Here is a 16,780-nt window from a genome sequence, read left to right as displayed (position 1 = left end):
AGTTAAATACATTCAATTAATTTTTATATTTTGGCCTTTCTATTTAACTGAGAGGTTCAGAAAAAAAAATTAAAAATCTCTCAGTCGCAGTAAAAAAAAAAAAAAAAAAACTATAATTTTATAATCATATCATACAGATTCTATCTTCTAACCATAATAGATAAATGTGCGTCAATCAAAAGTGAGGCTCAGTGTCATAAGTGGTGCTACGTAAATATGATTTGTGGGCATATTTCCCCAAATGTCGCAGCGTCGTGTTCGACTTCATAGAACGTCAACACATGACAAATGTCACTCGCGGAACGTCTTCCTCGTCTTCTCGGAATTTGATGTTTTCATGCATAATTCCTTCATGCCACATCTGTGATGGACAGGCAAAGACAGATGGGACTTTCTGGGATTTGGGTTGCAAAATTCAGGCCCAAACACAGTTTTACTGAGCAACATGAAATTTGGCAGGTGTGTCTAATAAGTAGACCCACAAAAAAAGTCTTTCAAAGTCATGCCCAAAAACACGAGAAGTCTGTCATTACAGAATTCTCTTTCACACAGTCAATTTGTGAGTAAATTTAGATGAGATCATCACCATCTACTTTTTGTAGTATTTTTGTTTAGTGGTATGTCATGAGATTTTTCCTATATAAAATACGTGCCTTGGCCCAATAAAGGTTGTGAAACTATTGTAGATTGAGCAGGTGTACCTAATGATGTGGCCTCCTTGACATAAACAAAGCACTTTCCCAACTGTCGTTCATTTGTGACCCTTTATGCATATTTCATAAAAACATAACCATTGAACATTCAAACTTTCTCACTTAAAGACGGAAACAATAAAATCTATCAGAAGCACTGACCTACATTTACAACTTCCATTCAATTGTTTTTGTTTTTTTCCCCCCAACAGTAAGTTATCTTCATTTCATAGTGGTGTGTCTTGGCTGCCTAGCTTTCAGTAGTGTGTATGTTATATTTGTTTTTGTCCAATCGCATTTCAGCTTCTATGTGTTGCCATGTCAATGTAATCTGTCTTCATGGCCTTCAGAATCAGTAGTGCTGCCCCATGACACATGCACTCTATTGGCAATTGCTGTGGGGTTTTTTTTCTTAACCAATCAGATTTCAGATTCGCAAAATTTGGCCTTGGCCTGTCAATGCAATCCACAGTGTCTCTCTTTATTGGGAGAACATCATTTCCCGGCAGCCCCCGCGTTCAGGCATTACCCAGCACACACCGCGGCCACGGCAAGATGAGGGCAAGATGGCGACTAAAACTAGCACGGAGGGCCCTCCTTTTGATTGTCCATCATGGTGAGAAGTTGCACTTGTTTATCGTGTAATGTTGGGGCGCAGTGCAATTGGCTATGTACAGAAAGATCGCCAATGTTGACAAAGATGGATAAGTGTCGTTTAAAAGATGCCATTTTGTCATTTTCACCGGTGTTGCTAGCGTTAGCATGTCGGGAAGCTAACTTGCTATCGTTGGCGGTGGGGGTGCACTAGTGCTCCACCAAACAAGTCGAGCGCATGTAAAAAAGATCGTTTTATGGGTGCTAGTTCACTACAGACAATTTGTCGACACAACGATGAGTGGAAATAGCTTTGTTTTGTGGAGATCTTGTTGTATAGCGTGTATTTTACTGCACTATGGAGGTCGAAGCCAATTTAGTGGATGAAAAATGTTAATCGTGACCCCAAACGAAGCGAAAGCACTCTCATTCATTGCACTTGAGCAAATTCGGCATTGATTAGTTTAATAGTCGATTATACTGTTGGTTTTGTTGTTGTTATTAGTCAATGAATTGAATACGGAAAAAAAGTTTACATCCCTTTATTAAAAAAACAAGACCATTTCAAATTGATTTTGCAGAAAATACACAAAGGTAAATTGGTTATGATTCAGTAACTAGTTTGGTCCTTAACATGTCAGAAGATGGGCAAAACATGTGAATCATTGTTTACCAAAGTAAAAGCAGGTGTTAGCAAATGTCTTATTTTTGACAAAACACAAAGGTAATCGGTCTGCTTTCATGAAGGACTACAGAAATCTTAAAATATGTACTGCTGAGAGGCTGAAATTCCAAGGATCTGGACAATTTCAAATGAAACAATGTATCGATTGTCAAAATAGTTGTTGATTAATTTGATAATTGATTAGTTGTCGATTAATCAATGAATTGTTGCACTTCCAGACTGTTATTATGTGTAGTTTAGGATGCGCTTGATTTCAGGGGAGGCAAGCCACCAGTCGGGCTCCACCTCGATGTGATGAAGGGAGACAAACTGATCGAGGTAAGTTGAATGTGACACTACCACAGTGGTTTCCAACAGTAGTCTCCCTCACTATTGTTGCGACCCACTTTTATGGAAGTTAAGAACAAAAAAGAAAATGTATTGTTAAAAAAATAATCCTTGTAAACATACACTACCTGCAAACACACCATTGTATATCCAGTGGTATCTTGACTGACAAGTTTAATTCCTTTTGTAACTCAATGAAGTCAATATTACCATTGAAATTAACTGAAATGCCATTAATCCCTTCCAAACTCTACAAAACAATCACATTTTTAGAAGAAAAATAGCTGTTATTGTATAAAAACGAAACAATGAGAATCTTTTTCTTTGAGACAAAGTAGTGCTTTGCCGTCATCTTGTGGTATCTATAGGAAATTTTCAACATTGTTTTGGGGGAGTCAATTATTAGCGGACTTTAGCCATTTGTAGCACTGATGTGTAGTTGTTCGGCGAATAATCGCTGATAGGTTCCAAAAATAGGCAAATTTACGGATGCCGATTGTTTACAATATATAATTACAAAATTTCACTCATATCTGAGCGAAGACTGAACTAAAATGTTTTCTGAAGTGGAAATGCACTGTAGTCACTAACCCTCACTAAATAACATCATTGCAATAAATATCTGCGTGAATAACACTGCTATAGGCCATAAATATAAAAGAATCCAATAAAAAAGGTAAATACGGCGGTAATTGAGCGTGCCTTCTTTTCCAGTGTAACCACATATTCTGTCACTCATAATGGACAATGACCCCACCCCAGTTAAGAATCACTGCACAATGCAACTGTTTATGGTCTTTCTGTTTTCACAAATTGTGTTGCTTTTTAAGTCTTATGTACATTTTAGTCCTGTCCTGTCGAGCACTTTGACTGTTGTCTGTGAAAAGTGCTATGCAAATAACTTCACTGACCAAATTAAAATCAGTTTAAATTACTAAAAATGCATTGAAATGCTGATTTATCACCATTCTAAAAATTATCAGGGTTCTAGCATTGATCCTTGTGGCTGATAGTGTGTGTGTGTGTGTGTGTGCGTGTGTGTGTGTGTTTGTATGTATATATGTATATGTGTGTGTGTGTATGTGTTTATGTATTGAATTGAACTGCACCAGATACAAGCCTGACAGCCCAGTGAGTCCCAGTTGTACACACTGGACTCCCTCTCCATGGCTGCATGGTTCCGTAAAGGTGCGAGAGCAACACGCAGCCCTGATATTTAAGCTTCTCAGTGGGAAGTGGCATTGTTGAGTTATGGCTCAGAGGCACAGCAGATGCACTGCAAATTGTTTACTCATCAATGTTCTTACTGACGACGCACTCTCTTTCATTCTTTTTTTTGTTGTTGTTGTAGAAATTGATCATAGACGAAAAGAAGTTCTACTTGTTCGGGAGAAATCCTGACTGGTGCGACTTTACCATCGACCATCAGTCGTGCTCGCGTGTCCACGCTGCCCTGGTCTACCACAAACACTTGAAGAGGCTCTTTCTCATCGACCTCAACAGCAGTAAGACACCATGAAAAGAAATTTGTACAAATGATACCACCCCTCTAATAAATGCCTGGTACTGTCTTTAGTAACTAAACAAATGGACACTATAGGAGGAAATTTGTACTAATAAAGGCATCCTCGCCAATAGATTTTGGGTATTCTGCAGTCAAGTAACTAAATGTGCCTGGCCACTCTTTCAGGAAATATGGTAATTATTTTTTTAGATCAATGCTAGATCACAAACAGTACTATGTTTGCATAAATTTAGGCCTCATCGCTAATAAACGCCTGATAGCATCTCCAGTTATGTAACTTAACATCTCTTGATACTATTTTAGGAAATAGGTTTTTTTTTTTTTTTAATATTAATGTTAAATGACAGAAGTTAGTAAATTTGTGCAAATGAAGCCCCCCTCTCTAAAAAATGATCAAATCTGCACTTGAGTAACTAAGTTACATTTGATGGCAGAAATGACAAAATGTAAAGAAATAAAGACCTAATAAATGTTGGGTACTCTGCAGTAAAATTTGTGTGAATAAAGGCCTCATCGTTAATAAACGTCAATAAAGGCGTCATCTCTAATGAAAGCTTGGTACTATTTGCAGTTATGTAAACATCTCTGGAGGAAATATAATAAATGTTTAATAATGATTATAATTTCTTTAAAGCAGTAGTTACTACATTTGTACAAATAAAGCCCTCCTCTCTTATAAATGGCCAGTACCCTCTGCAGTTGAGTAACTAAGTTGAGTTCAATCAATTTATCGTGCCCATTTAACCACGTTGCCCCGGTCACCGTTTCCAGCACATGGTACTTTCCTCGGGCACATCCGCCTTGAGCCACACAAGCCTCAGCAGGTTCCCATCGACTCCACTCTGTCTTTCGGGGCATCCACGCGCACCTACACTATCCGAGAGAAGCCCCAAAGCCAGGGAGGCGCCGGCACCGGGGAAATTAAGATTGGCGACGAAGACGAGCTTAAAGGGCTTCTTGGGCTGCCCGAGGAGGAGACGGAGCTGGAGGTGTGTTTATTTAGCTATGTAACATTTGTCCAAAAGTGTCATCTATTAATGTCGGATTTGACTTTGTCGCCATTTTACCGCCAGAACCTGACAGAGTTCAACACAGCTCACAACAAACGCATCTCCACGCTGACCATCGAGGAGGGCAACTTGGACATCCAGAGGCCCAAGAGGAAGAGGAGGAACTCCCGGGTTACCTTCAATGAGGAGGACTCCATCATCAATCCAGGTATGTCATGTCAACCAGTACAAGTCACAGTCATGCCTAAAAAATGTTTTTTAAATATCACTTAATTCAGTTGGAGTGATTTGTTCAGTTTTCAAATACTTTTTCCCCATAAAAAATAATGGAAATGGAACTAAATAGGTACCGCTCCATTAATAAATGCTCCAATTCGTAGCCAAGCGCATCATCCACTTATGACAAATGTCTCCCTCAAATACGCTTTCAAAAACATGAAATAAATAATAAATTCATCTCCAAGATGGTCTTGTTCGTGCACAAGAAGTTAAATAGTTCGCTGCTAAGCCCATTTGAACTCAGTCGCTAAACAAAACAGCAGCATCCCACGAGTCAAGTGTGGAGATTTGAAACCCGAACTGTAATTTGAAACCCTCATTTCAAACCCTAACTTGAAATGACCTGTCTTGAATCCCTAACCCTGGTTTAAAACTGTCATTTGAAATCCTAAATAGGTCTGCAATTAACGATTATTTAAATAATTGATCAATCTGTCAATTATTATTTTGATTAATTGATGAATCCAATGATAAAACATTTTCCCCATCCCTTTATTCAATCACAGGACAATATTTCAAATTGACAGTGCAGAAAATACACAAAAATAAATTGGTTATTATTCAGTTTCTGATTTGGTTCGATTATTGATTTTCAAAGAAAAGCAGATGTTTTGAATTTTTTTTAATTAAACACGAAGATAAATCAGTCAGCTTTTATGGAGAACTACAGAAATGTGGGAATATGTACTATGTAGAGGCTGAAATTCTGAGGATTTGGACTATTTTAAGTTAAACAAGGTCTCTAAACGATGAATTGATACTCAATTAATTTGATAATTGAGCAGTTGTCGATTAATCCGTTTATTGTTGCACCTCTAGCCCTAAGCTTAATTTGAAACAAGGGATGCGCCGATACCTTTTTTTCCTCCAGAGTATGAGTACAAGCGCTTACATTTGAGTACTTGCCATGCCACGTGTCGATACTTGATAATGCCATTACGTCTTGCAATTGTGAGAAAAAGTTTTATTTGAATGTAATAGTGTTGAAAAAGCATAAACCTTTCATGAACAAGGCACAAGTTTTCCTCAAATCTACCACTTTTTCGAGTAACAACTTGCTATCACCGACATCCTCGTTGCTTGGCTGACGGCACTCTGCCAGGCCACAACTTGGCGAGGCTAATCCAAGTTCATAATCCATTTTGTAGACCTGTCATCTGTTTACACCTTAAAGTAGCTCCACGGGGCTGACATGGTTCCTACTCCACCTTCCCGGAAGGTATATGTTGGGCTGGGAAAATGGTACCAGTGTGGTAGTATTGCAGCATTTTTACAAGTACAGACGCACAGCACCGGCGCCAATACCGAGTGCATCCCTAATGCTTATTGATCAAGCGAAATTGCAACACCCGTGTTCTTCGTGCCTCACAGAGGATATCGACCCTTCGGTGGGACGCTTTAGGAACATGGTGCAGACGGCGGTCGTCCCCATCAAGGTAAGAAAATTGGCTTTGTCAGTCTGACACGGACGGTACTGTTTAATGTATACATATGGTGTTTGAAAGATTACCGCAAAAGTCTATGTATATATTTTCTAATAAATATCTTGTGTTAGAAACCAACTCGGGGGGTGGGGCAGAGTCTGTTCCAGACCAACTAAATGCTGTACAGCGTTTATTTTTTATTTCCAAGTATTTACTTCCATTTCGTTGCCACTTGACATTGACATTTGCTGTTTGTGTGTGCATGTGGGCTGTTTCGTGTGTTCAGTCTTCGTAAACATGGTCGAAATACAGATATAGCTCAATCAATTAAGAATATTGTAGAACGGTTCAATTAAAACAATTAAACCCATAGATTTGTCAAACGCATGGAAGTCTTTCATAATTTCTATAGTAAAAAGAAAAATTTCCAACATTTTTACATATTATAATACAGTAATCCTCTGTATATTCCCGGTTTACTGTTTACAAATTGACCTATTTGGTTTTTTTTCTATCCCCAGCTATTTGCTGAAAAACATCTCTATTAAAAGCCTCTCTATTTAAATATATCACCAATCTTATTAATGATTTTTAACCCATTCTACAGGTCACTGTCTGAACCATTTCATTGCTACTTAGTAATTGATTTTATGAGCTTTTTAAATATATTAATTGAGCTTGACTCTTGGTTCTATGTTCAGGTTGCTGCATAAACTTTGCAGATTTAACTACTGTACTCATTTCCATCACTTTGCTTCTAAGATATCTGAAAAACGTCTGTACCTTTCAATTTGTAGTTGCTTACTCTTTTTTCCAAACATTTGACTATTTTTTGGAAATATATTTTTAGTGTACATTGTAATATTTTAAAATCTACTGAATCATGGAATTTCAATACCTTATAGTTTATAAATAATGGGTTAACGGGACTTCATTATATACACGGAAATGAGAGAACTCAAAAAAAAACAATCAGCCTTTCTAAAGCTCGTTGTCTAAGCGTGTGATCGTTGCACTCACCTTGCCACAGAAACGCCGCTCCGATGGCCACAACACGTTGGGTCTGGACGACTTCGCCTCCAAGCGTACTCACGGTTACTCCATGAGCGGCGGTCTCTACGGCGACCTGCCCCCCACCAGTCACGAGATCCAGCCCACAGGCGCCCCGGCCGGCGCCTCCATGCAGGGTGGCCTCCCGTTGCCCTTCCCCAACCCGGCGCCGGAGGTGGACCTGGCCCCCGAGGCTCCCCGGCGCCCCGTTACCCTTACCCCCACCCCGGTCACGGTGCCCTACCTCCCAGAGACCCACAACGAGCCGCGCAAAAAGAAGTACGCCAAAGAAGCGTGGCCGGGAAAGAAGCCCACGCCGTCATTACTCATCTGAGCGGCTTGGCTCCCGCGTGCTGACTCTCTGGTGCCGGCGGGGCGCGGCGGGGCCCGTAACCTGGCAGAGGCGACGCCATTCCCTCCTCACGTCTTATTTTAGCGGTCGCTTCACGTCCCAGCTCGTGGCGCAAAAGCCACATACAAACAAGATAAGACAACATTTTGAGCCACTGTTAGAAGTGTATGTGTCACAGACTAAAATAAATTTTTTGTTTTTTCTATGTTTCACATTTGTTTTAAACTCTTTCAATGTTTTTGCAAATGCTATTAATAAATGGCAAAAGAGTATTTTTATACCTGATATCTTACTCTGGCAAGGTATGACTGACAGGAGGGAAGCTCATGGGAGATACACTTCTCAAGAAAAGTTAGGGTATTTGGCTTTTGAATAAAATTTTATGATGAACCTAAAATGCGGTATAACCTTTCCAGGTGAACTTTGGGTTTTTTCAAACTTAATTACAGTTACCAACTGTTCAATATTCCAGTACTTTTTGCACTACTTAATCGATGAGCCTCATGAGAAGGTGGTTTGTTTGTGTTAAATTTCGACTAAATACAGTCATTTGTGTGACATGAGTTGATGATTGTGTATATGCTAGATGCATGTTGATTCTTTATGATCCTGTTTTAAGTGCTTTGCCACTATCCTGTGGGATCTATCTGCAAATATACACGTAATCGGACTTGATTCTCTGTATAACCTTTACAGGTACATCTTAAGTTTGATAAGTTATTTCACTACTCATACATTATATAGATTTATGAAACACGGGGCGAATTCCCGCCTAATTTCTTCATTAACAATCATTTACATTGACTGTATGTTACAACATTTTAGTTTCTACAGATTGTGAATTTGGGGTTTTTGTTTGCTGTTAGCTATAACCGTCAGAATTATACATCCATCCATCCATTTTCCATACTACTTATCCTCATGAGGGTCGTGGGCAATGTGGAGCCTATCCCAAATAACTCTGGGCGAGAGGCGGGGAACACACTTAAACGGTCGCCAGCCAATCACAGGGCACATATAAACAAACAACCATTTGCACTCACATTCAACGGGCAATTTAGTGTTCCATGCATGTTTTTGGAATGTGGGAGGAAACCCACGCCGGCACGGGGAGAACATGCAAACTCAACACAGCCGAGGCCGGATTTGAACCCGGGTCCTCAGAACTGAGGCAGCGGCACCGTGCTGCCAGGATTTTACATGTATATGAAAATATTTCACTCTGTTTTCTTTAATATGAGTGTTACTTTTTAAATTGAACTAAGTTCAACTTTTGATAATATTAATTCATTGAGATGTACCTGTAATTTGACCTCTAAACTTTTGAATGAAAACGTCAAACTCTTCAGTGTTTCAATACCTTTGCTCAACTTAACTTTTCCCTAACAAGGCGCTAAATGGTTAAGTTTACGACCTGTATTCGAGAAAGGAAAATTCATTTCACCAGTAAAAGTTATACTGTAGTGCATTTTAGCTTTGGTGAGGGAAAACTTTAACCCTTTAGTAGACAAGAGACAGTACAACCACTTTGGGAATAATGAGACAATTACAAAAGTACAATTTAATAAAAGGTCATGCAAGTAGACCGTTTAAATACAACCTGGCGAGGTCATTATATATACACGTGTACAGGCAGTTTTCATCCGCCGCATGCAACTGGTGCCCAACCCAACCACAGATATCTTCCTTTGTCTCACGGCATAGTGATAATACAATATCAGAAAGAGAGGAACAAGATCTACTTTCTTATCCTCACACTAAAAGAATACTATGAGTTTATAATTAACAGAATCCATTTTAGAAGTGCAAATAAATATATTTGTCTAACAAGCTTCATCCTGAAATTTAATCTCATGGTTGAATATCCCTATCCTTTTGTGAGTAGTGTATACACTCATGACATTGTCTTTTAACGCCGTCTCTGTGATGTGTAGTCTCAATAAATTCAAATATCTTGCATTGCTTTCTGCAGCTACGAGTTGGCGACGTGCACACGGGTCAGTTTTCAGGTGGGAAATACTAGGGGTCCTTGCTTTACAGCAGAGTTTCGTTCCTACAGAGATGATGTAACCCAAACTTTTACACGTCAGAACGTGTTATCTATCAGTAACCTACACTAATGCTGTTGTCAAGTTATAATTACAGTAAATATTTGGAGGAAAATCACATCTACGACAAATTTAAAACAATCCAATGTAACCCCCCCCCAACGAACTACAGTGATACCTTGACTTATGAGTGCCACACCTCACAAGTTTTCAGAGTCTAAAGCCATCGCTCAGCCATTTTTTCGTTTTGTTGCCAGCACAAGGCAACATCGATGTTAGCTAATTTAATATAGCCAACTTTGCTTGTATTGTAAAGCCCTCACATGTGGTCAATGATAGACACAACTGCTGGTGCACTTTCAATCGCTGTATTTAACAAACAGTAAGAAAACAAACGTATTGCTCATTCGCTGACACCCACGAAAATCACTGGGCCAGGCCCTGCCTTTTAAGACTACACACTCAAAAGTCACAGATACTACAGTAGACTTTGTGGATGGCGACCACAAGTGGTCAAAAATCATTGATGCACCTTGGACATGTTAATAATGATACATTTTCATCCATGACTCGATTAATCGATGGGATAGTCTGTAAAATACTAAATTCTAAAACTATTCGATAGCTGCAGCTCTAGCTGTGACTTCCGCCCACAAGTAAATTGAGTTAACAGCTCAAGTTGAGGAACGGATTAAACCCATCAGTCAAGGTACCACTGTATAATATTTAGCAGTCAGCCAAGTCAACAGTCCAGTCGACTCTGGTAATTCAGTACAGTGAACCCCGCTATTTCTGAATATTACAAATCCAAACATTTTACCCCCCCCCCCCCACATGGTGTGTAATGCACTATAGATGCCACAAGACAGCAGCAAAGCTCTGCTTAGGTCGAAGCTCAATTCACTTCCACGTCCTTCCTTAAAGCAATCCTCTTAAAACCGTTTTTCAGTGAAGAATGGGGGGTGGGTTTCCAAAATAAAGAGGAATTAGCAAATGCCGACTGAGAATAGTCTGGGATCCACTGTGCTAAAAAAAATAATAAAATCTTTAAAGATGAGATAATTCTTCGTTCTTATGGTTGGTAAAGGCCGTTTCCAAGGGAAAGGCAAATATGTTACATGAGAGAGTATGATGACTTTACTGGTCGGATTTATCATGTTTTTTTTTTCTTTTTTCACTATACAGTACATTGACGCAAGTATTTCATTTAGACAAGGCCTGCCTTTTTTTTTTTTTTTTTTTTTTGCAACCTTTTGTGGGCATGTATTTTCTTCTCATGCTTATGTAAATAATAAATAAAAAAAAACACATTTTGATGGTTGTGTTATTTAATGATTCAAACCTAATGATCCTCTCAGTTGGTTGTCTGTATAGATTGGCAGTCATCCGGTCATGATAATCAGCAAAAGTTGAATCAAGGCAACTGGACTCTTCTTGGTTGTTGTTTATCTATTTGATGGTAATATCATAGTTTAGTGTTAAGGTGAAGAGACTTGAATGTTAAGCGTGTGCGTCCTCAAAGGGTGCGTACGCAATGTATATATGTACAGTACAGTTTTACGATGGTGACAGTTTGAATCTTGGTGGAATTAATTCTCGTTCTATTTCCGATGGGGAATACATGGAACAAATTGATAGGTTCAGCTTTAAAGGTACAATATTTAAGCCTCTTAGAAAAAGCACTACATAAATAAAATGTATTGTTTTTGGTGTTATTATTGTTTGCAGGTAGCCTGTTATAAGGTAAAATTCTAAATAAATCAGTCTGCACCTAACACCAACAAGGTATTATCCCAATATGGTACAAGTGTTTTTGTGTGCGTTAAATGGTTATCTTTTAGCCGGAAATGACAAAGAAATGTAGCTTTAACAGTCTTCTGTTAAGGTATTAATTCAAATGGAGGGGGAAATGCTATTTTCATTATTTGAAAAATTAATTCAGAGTTTTAGTGAATTGTTATTGTGGTAATCTTTTACCTGGAAATGACAAGAATGTGTCGGGCAAGCTTTATTTTTAAATCAGGTCCTTCAAGGATATGCTGAGAAAGAGGAATTTGTTCAAATGTATATGTAAAATACGTAGTTTATTTTAAATAATTGATTGCTTTATTAACAAAATAGTGCAATCATATATTGGCAATGAACATTGAATTTATTTAGCAAATTATTGTACAACGAAATTAATTCAAATTAAATAAAAAATTGCGATGAATAATCAAACATAAATATACATAAATACATTCTAATTAATCAGATGTAGGAAATGACGGCTTAATTAATTCCTAATTGTTTTACTAATAATTATTTTAATTGTTAAAGTCATGCAACAAATATAACAGGACTATTGATAACATAAATGTTCAGTGAGTTGTTTGCCCCCCTTGTATATGTAATGAATTATTTTTTTTAACCCTAATTAATAACTTTACTACTGCATTAGGTAGGTTAGCATTTAACTATAAGGATTATAGAACCTTTAGTCCCAAATGCCAAACAAATAATAAAGAAGAAAGCTTTACGATATTTGTTTCTGTAAAGTCGCCTGTGCCCGGAAGTGACGTCATTTCACCAATAATGCTATTATGAGGCAGAAGAAGACGCCGTTCACTGACTTTGACTTTGGGCTTTCGGTCCTCCTTGCTTGTTGTGATCAAGTAAGTGGAATCACGTGAGCACTCGCTTGAGCAGGCAATCCATGTACATTTGTCTACCTACTTGACTCTTCAGGATGTTGAACTTCTGGACCGCTTTGAGGCGTCAAGTGACTGCGTGCGCCACCTACTGTACTGGCGCTCAGCCTCAGGTACGCACAGAAAGCAATCAAAATCATGCATTCATTATTTTTATGGCGACTGCGGGTTTGTTCAGATTTGGAACGCTTTAGTGTGCGCCACGTGTTCTTTTATTTATTTATTTTTTAAATTTGTCCTTTAGTACGAAAAGACTTCATGCCCACCTGTTTTTATTTTATTTTATTGAACCTTGTCTATCCAGAACAAAGCAATTGAGAACAGATTATCTTTTTCAATGCTGACCGAGCTGCTGATATCAGAGTAAAATAAAGCAAAATAAATGCAAATACAAATGAATACATGTACAACAAAGTATACAATGTGATGATCACAAACTGTACACAAAACTAAAATAATAATAATTAGAGGTGCAACAATTAATCAATTAGTCGACAAGTATTCAATTATCAAATTAATCGACAATTATTTTGAATATATATTTAGAATTTATAGAGATTATTGTTTAACTTAATATTGCTCAAATCCTCAGAATTTCAGACTCTCAACAGTAAAATATTCTCAGATTTCTGTCACCCTCCATGAAAGCAGATTGATTATCTTTGTGGTTAATCAAAATAAGACATTTGCAAACATCTGCTTTTACTTTGGAAAACAATGTTCAACATCTTTGCCTATTTTCTGAAATGTTACAGACCAAACCGGTAACCGAATCATCATCAATTATGTTTGTGCATTTTCTGCACTGTCAATTTGAAATAATGTCCTGTTTTTCAGTAAATCCATCCTTCTATCCATTGTCCTCCGCTTATCCGAGGTCGGGTCGCGGGGGCAGCAGCCTCAGGAGGGAAGCCCAGACTTCCCTCTCCCCAGCCAGTTCCTCCAGCTCTTCCGAGGGGATCCCCAGGCGTCCCCGGGGTCTCCTCCCGGTGGGACGTGCCCGGAACACCTCACCAGGGAGGGGTCCGGGAGGCATCCTAAACTGATGCCCGAGCCACCTCATCTGGCTCCTCTCAATGCGGAGGAGCAGCGGCTCTACTCTGAGCCCCTCCCGCCTCCCGGATGACCGAGCTTCTCACCCTATCTCTAAGGGAGAGCCCGGACAGCCTGCGGAGGAAACTCATTTCGGCCGCTTGTATCCGGGATCTTGTTCTTTCGGTCACGGCCCCGCAGCTCGTGACCATAGGTGAGGGTAGGAACGTAGATCGACTGATAAATTGAGAGCTTCGCGTTTCGCCTTAGCTCCTTCTTTACCACAACGGACCGATACAAAGTCCGCATCACTGCAGACGCTGCACCGATCCGCCTGTCGATCTCCCGTTCCATTCTTCCCTCACTCGTGAACAAGACCCCAAGATATTTTAACTCCTCCATTTGGAGAAGGATCTCATCCCCAACCTGGAGAGGGCCACTCCACCCTTTTCTGACTAAGGACCCTGGTCTCAGATTTAGAGGTCCTGATTCTCATCCCAGCCGCTTCACACTCGGCTGCGAACCGCTCCAGTGAGAGTTGGAGATCACGGCTAGATGAAGCCAACAGAACCACGTCATCTGCAAAAAGCAGAGCTGCAATACTGAGGCCACCAAACCGGACCCCCTCTACGCCTCGGCTGCGCCTAATAATTCTGTCCATAAAAGTTATGAACAGAATTGGTGACAAAGGGCAGCCTTGGCGGAGTCCAACCCTCACTGGAAATGAGTCCGACTGACTGCATTTTTTGAGTAAATGGTTGGAAATTATATAAAATATATGTTTGTTTTTGTGTGTGAGTAGGTGAAGGCAAAGAAGACCACGTTCGGTCCTCTGAGCGACAAAGATCGAATCTTCACTAACTTATACGGCCGACACGACTGGAGGTGAACACGCTGACCACTTGGTGGCCATCCAAAAGTTGTCTCCATTGAGTTCTTGGTTCTCCAGGCTGAAAGGGGCTCTGAGGCGAGGGAACTGGTACAAGACCAAGGAGATCCTCCTCAAGGGACACAACTGGCTCATCAACGAGGTCAAGATGTCCGGCCTGAGGGGCCGAGGAGGGGCTGGCTTCCCCAGCGGCATGAAGTGGAGCTTCATGAACAAACCTGGTGATGGCAGGTAAGCGCAGCCACAAGTGGGAGGAAGCCACATACAGTGGATATAAAAAGTCTATACACCCCTGTTCAAATGGCAATAACAACTATTTCCACCACTAATACGACCGATAACCTATAGAACTCAATTGATTTTTTATAAAACCTTTTCAAGAAGTAAAAATAAACCACTGAAAAAATGCAGTTTCACAAGTCTTGTAACTGGGGATATGTGGTACCTTGACAAGGAGCTGCTGTGGACCACAGCTCACACTCAGACGCTCACAAATAGACAAACTGGCCAACTGTGACATCACTCACAAGGCACACACTCACAGTAATTACACATTATAAAAGCCGTTTATTTTGTTATTCTTTTATTGTTAATCATTTTATTTATAACAGATGAAACAATTCTTTAATAAAATACATTTTAAAATGTTAGATTATGTTTAATGTTTTATTTTAGTAATACTGTATATTTAGAACAAATAAATTAATGCAACAAATATTCCAGGACTTGATAATATAAATGCTTGGTGGGTCAGACTAAAGACTGGAGGGAGCCACACACATACTTTGAGATTTAATTTATTTATTTTTACCTATCCTCTTTATTCATTGAAAAAGTCAACCTATTTGCTGGTTTTGTATTCGAGCCAAAGCCATGTCTAATATTAATATATTGCTTTGGCGACCTTGTGGCCAAGGAACTATGTTGAAGTGAGTGGAGGAGGTTTATTTTGTCAGGACAAAGCCTTGTCTAATAGTAAAAAAGCGCTTTTTCACCATCTTGTGGCATCTATAGGTAAGAAACCTTTTGGGGGTAGATGCCAATTACTTGCGGATTTATCACTCTCTGTACTTTAGAAAACGTAATAAAGCAACAGCTTAAAAACACAAAAGAGCAGGGGAACATTGTAACATTGCTATATGATACAAACTTGAATTTAAAAACACCAAACATAATAGAATAGTCTCCATATAAAAAGGCCATTGAGCTTATCAAACAAGTGTATTTCCTTTTTTTTTTCTTTGTGAGTTGCTCCTCAGGGGTAGACTGGATGAACGCAATGATGTGGAGATTTGTAAGAGGAGAGGCAGCAATTTCTGAGATCGACATGATTTGGGAGCTGAGCAAACAGATAGAAGGACATACCATCTGTGCTCTAGGGGATGGAGCTGCTTGGCCCGTGCAGGTGAGCTCAGTCACACCACACAAAAAGTGAAGCAAAGTGAGCAAGGCAAGGTGGGATCCACATTTTCTCCTCCACAGGGACTGATACGCCATTTCCGTCCAGACATGGAGGCTCGCATCGCTCAGTATAACAAAAACACTCCAAGGCAGACAGACATCGAGATCATCTGAAATCAAATACAGTGATAGCTTCGGAGTTGATGGAAGTTTGGTTTAGTTCATGTCTTTCATTTTTTTTTTTTAAAGTTTAGTTTATGGAAGCAGACAAAGTCAAAATCATCAATACAAAATCGGCGCACTCGCAAGAAGGTGCTGTAGGCCACAACTCCCGCGCAGACGCTCATCACTCACCAGGTCACGCCCTTAAAAGCACACATTCATCATACAAGTACGACAGTATGTAGCGTAATTACACCATATAAAACTAGTTTTTCTTTTCCTTCTATTTTAGGTTTTTACACAGTACAGTGCTATTTCTCTTCATTAAATACATAACTTTTTTTGAGGGGCTGGACCAGATTAATGGTATAAAATTCATTTCAAAGGGTAAAATTGATTTGATATAGAGTAAATTAAGTTACAAGCTTGGTCAAGACACAAATGAAACTTCAATACAAAAATAAATGAGTACTTCAATCCTATATAGATTGATTGAGGCTTGGTTTGTTATGACAAATTAGACCTGGAACCAGTGCAAAAGGATCGGTTTACATCAGTCTTTTTCCATCCAATACAAAAAACAAAACTAAATACGGTTTTATTGAACAGTAACACACAAA

General features: G+C 39.3%; 2 protein-coding genes across 3 annotated transcripts; both read left to right on the top strand.

Annotated features, from left to right (window-relative positions):
* The first annotated feature begins 1,191 nt into the window (after positions 1 to 1,191).
* Positions 1,192 to 8,216, top strand: LOC133479595 (nuclear inhibitor of protein phosphatase 1-like). Of its 2 annotated transcripts, none has more exons than XM_061776781.1 (7): positions 1,192 to 1,308; positions 2,229 to 2,289; positions 3,650 to 3,803; positions 4,595 to 4,812; positions 4,897 to 5,041; positions 6,484 to 6,548; positions 7,567 to 8,216. In XM_061776781.1, exons 1-7 carry the CDS (start codon positions 1,259 to 1,261, stop codon positions 7,918 to 7,920), a joined length of 1,047 nt encoding a protein of 348 aa, XP_061632765.1. In that variant the 5' UTR covers positions 1,192 to 1,258; the 3' UTR covers positions 7,921 to 8,216. The 2 variants fall into 2 exon arrangements, with proteins under 2 accessions (XP_061632765.1, XP_061632766.1); XM_061776782.1 differs by having other exon boundaries at positions 1,242 to 1,308; positions 2,190 to 2,289.
* A 4,358-nt stretch (positions 8,217 to 12,574) lies between these two features.
* On the top strand, positions 12,575 to 16,670 carry LOC133479391 (NADH dehydrogenase [ubiquinone] flavoprotein 1, mitochondrial-like). The gene is made up of 6 exons (XM_061776347.1): positions 12,575 to 12,640; positions 12,714 to 12,789; positions 14,511 to 14,593; positions 14,658 to 14,828; positions 15,846 to 16,002; positions 16,080 to 16,670. The coding sequence occupies exons 2-6, from the start codon at positions 12,715 to 12,717 to the stop codon at positions 16,170 to 16,172; spliced, it is 579 nt and encodes a 192-aa protein (XP_061632331.1). The 5' UTR covers positions 12,575 to 12,640; position 12,714; the 3' UTR covers positions 16,173 to 16,670.
* The last annotated feature ends 110 nt before the right edge of the window (positions 16,671 to 16,780 follow it).

Source organism: Phyllopteryx taeniolatus, chromosome 6 (genome assembly GCF_024500385.1).
Source record: "Phyllopteryx taeniolatus isolate TA_2022b chromosome 6, UOR_Ptae_1.2, whole genome shotgun sequence".
Classification (NCBI taxonomy): Eukaryota; Metazoa; Chordata; class Actinopteri; order Syngnathiformes; family Syngnathidae; genus Phyllopteryx; species Phyllopteryx taeniolatus.
Note: the sequence above shows the minus strand (reverse complement) of the source record. Positions and strands in the feature narration are given on the sequence as shown.

Excerpts from the sequence above, each read along its gene's own strand:
- LOC133479595 (XM_061776781.1), top strand. The coding sequence starts at position 1,259 with ATGGCGACTAAAACTAGCACGGAGGGCCCTCCTTTTGATTGTCCATCA. Across the intron at positions 3,804-4,594 it reads TCTCATCGACCTCAACAGCA|CACATGGTACTTTCCTCGGG; the intron begins GTAAGACACCAT and ends CACCGTTTCCAG. Across the intron at positions 4,813-4,896 it reads AGGAGGAGACGGAGCTGGAG|AACCTGACAGAGTTCAACAC; the intron begins GTGTGTTTATTT and ends TTTTACCGCCAG.
- LOC133479391 (XM_061776347.1), top strand. The coding sequence starts at position 12,715 with ATGTTGAACTTCTGGACCGCTTTGAGGCGTCAAGTGACTGCGTGCGCC. Across the intron at positions 14,829-15,845 it reads AACAAACCTGGTGATGGCAG|TTGCTCCTCAGGGGTAGACT; the intron begins GTAAGCGCAGCC and ends TTTCTTTGTGAG. Across the intron at positions 16,003-16,079 it reads GAGCTGCTTGGCCCGTGCAG|GGACTGATACGCCATTTCCG; the intron begins GTGAGCTCAGTC and ends TCTCCTCCACAG.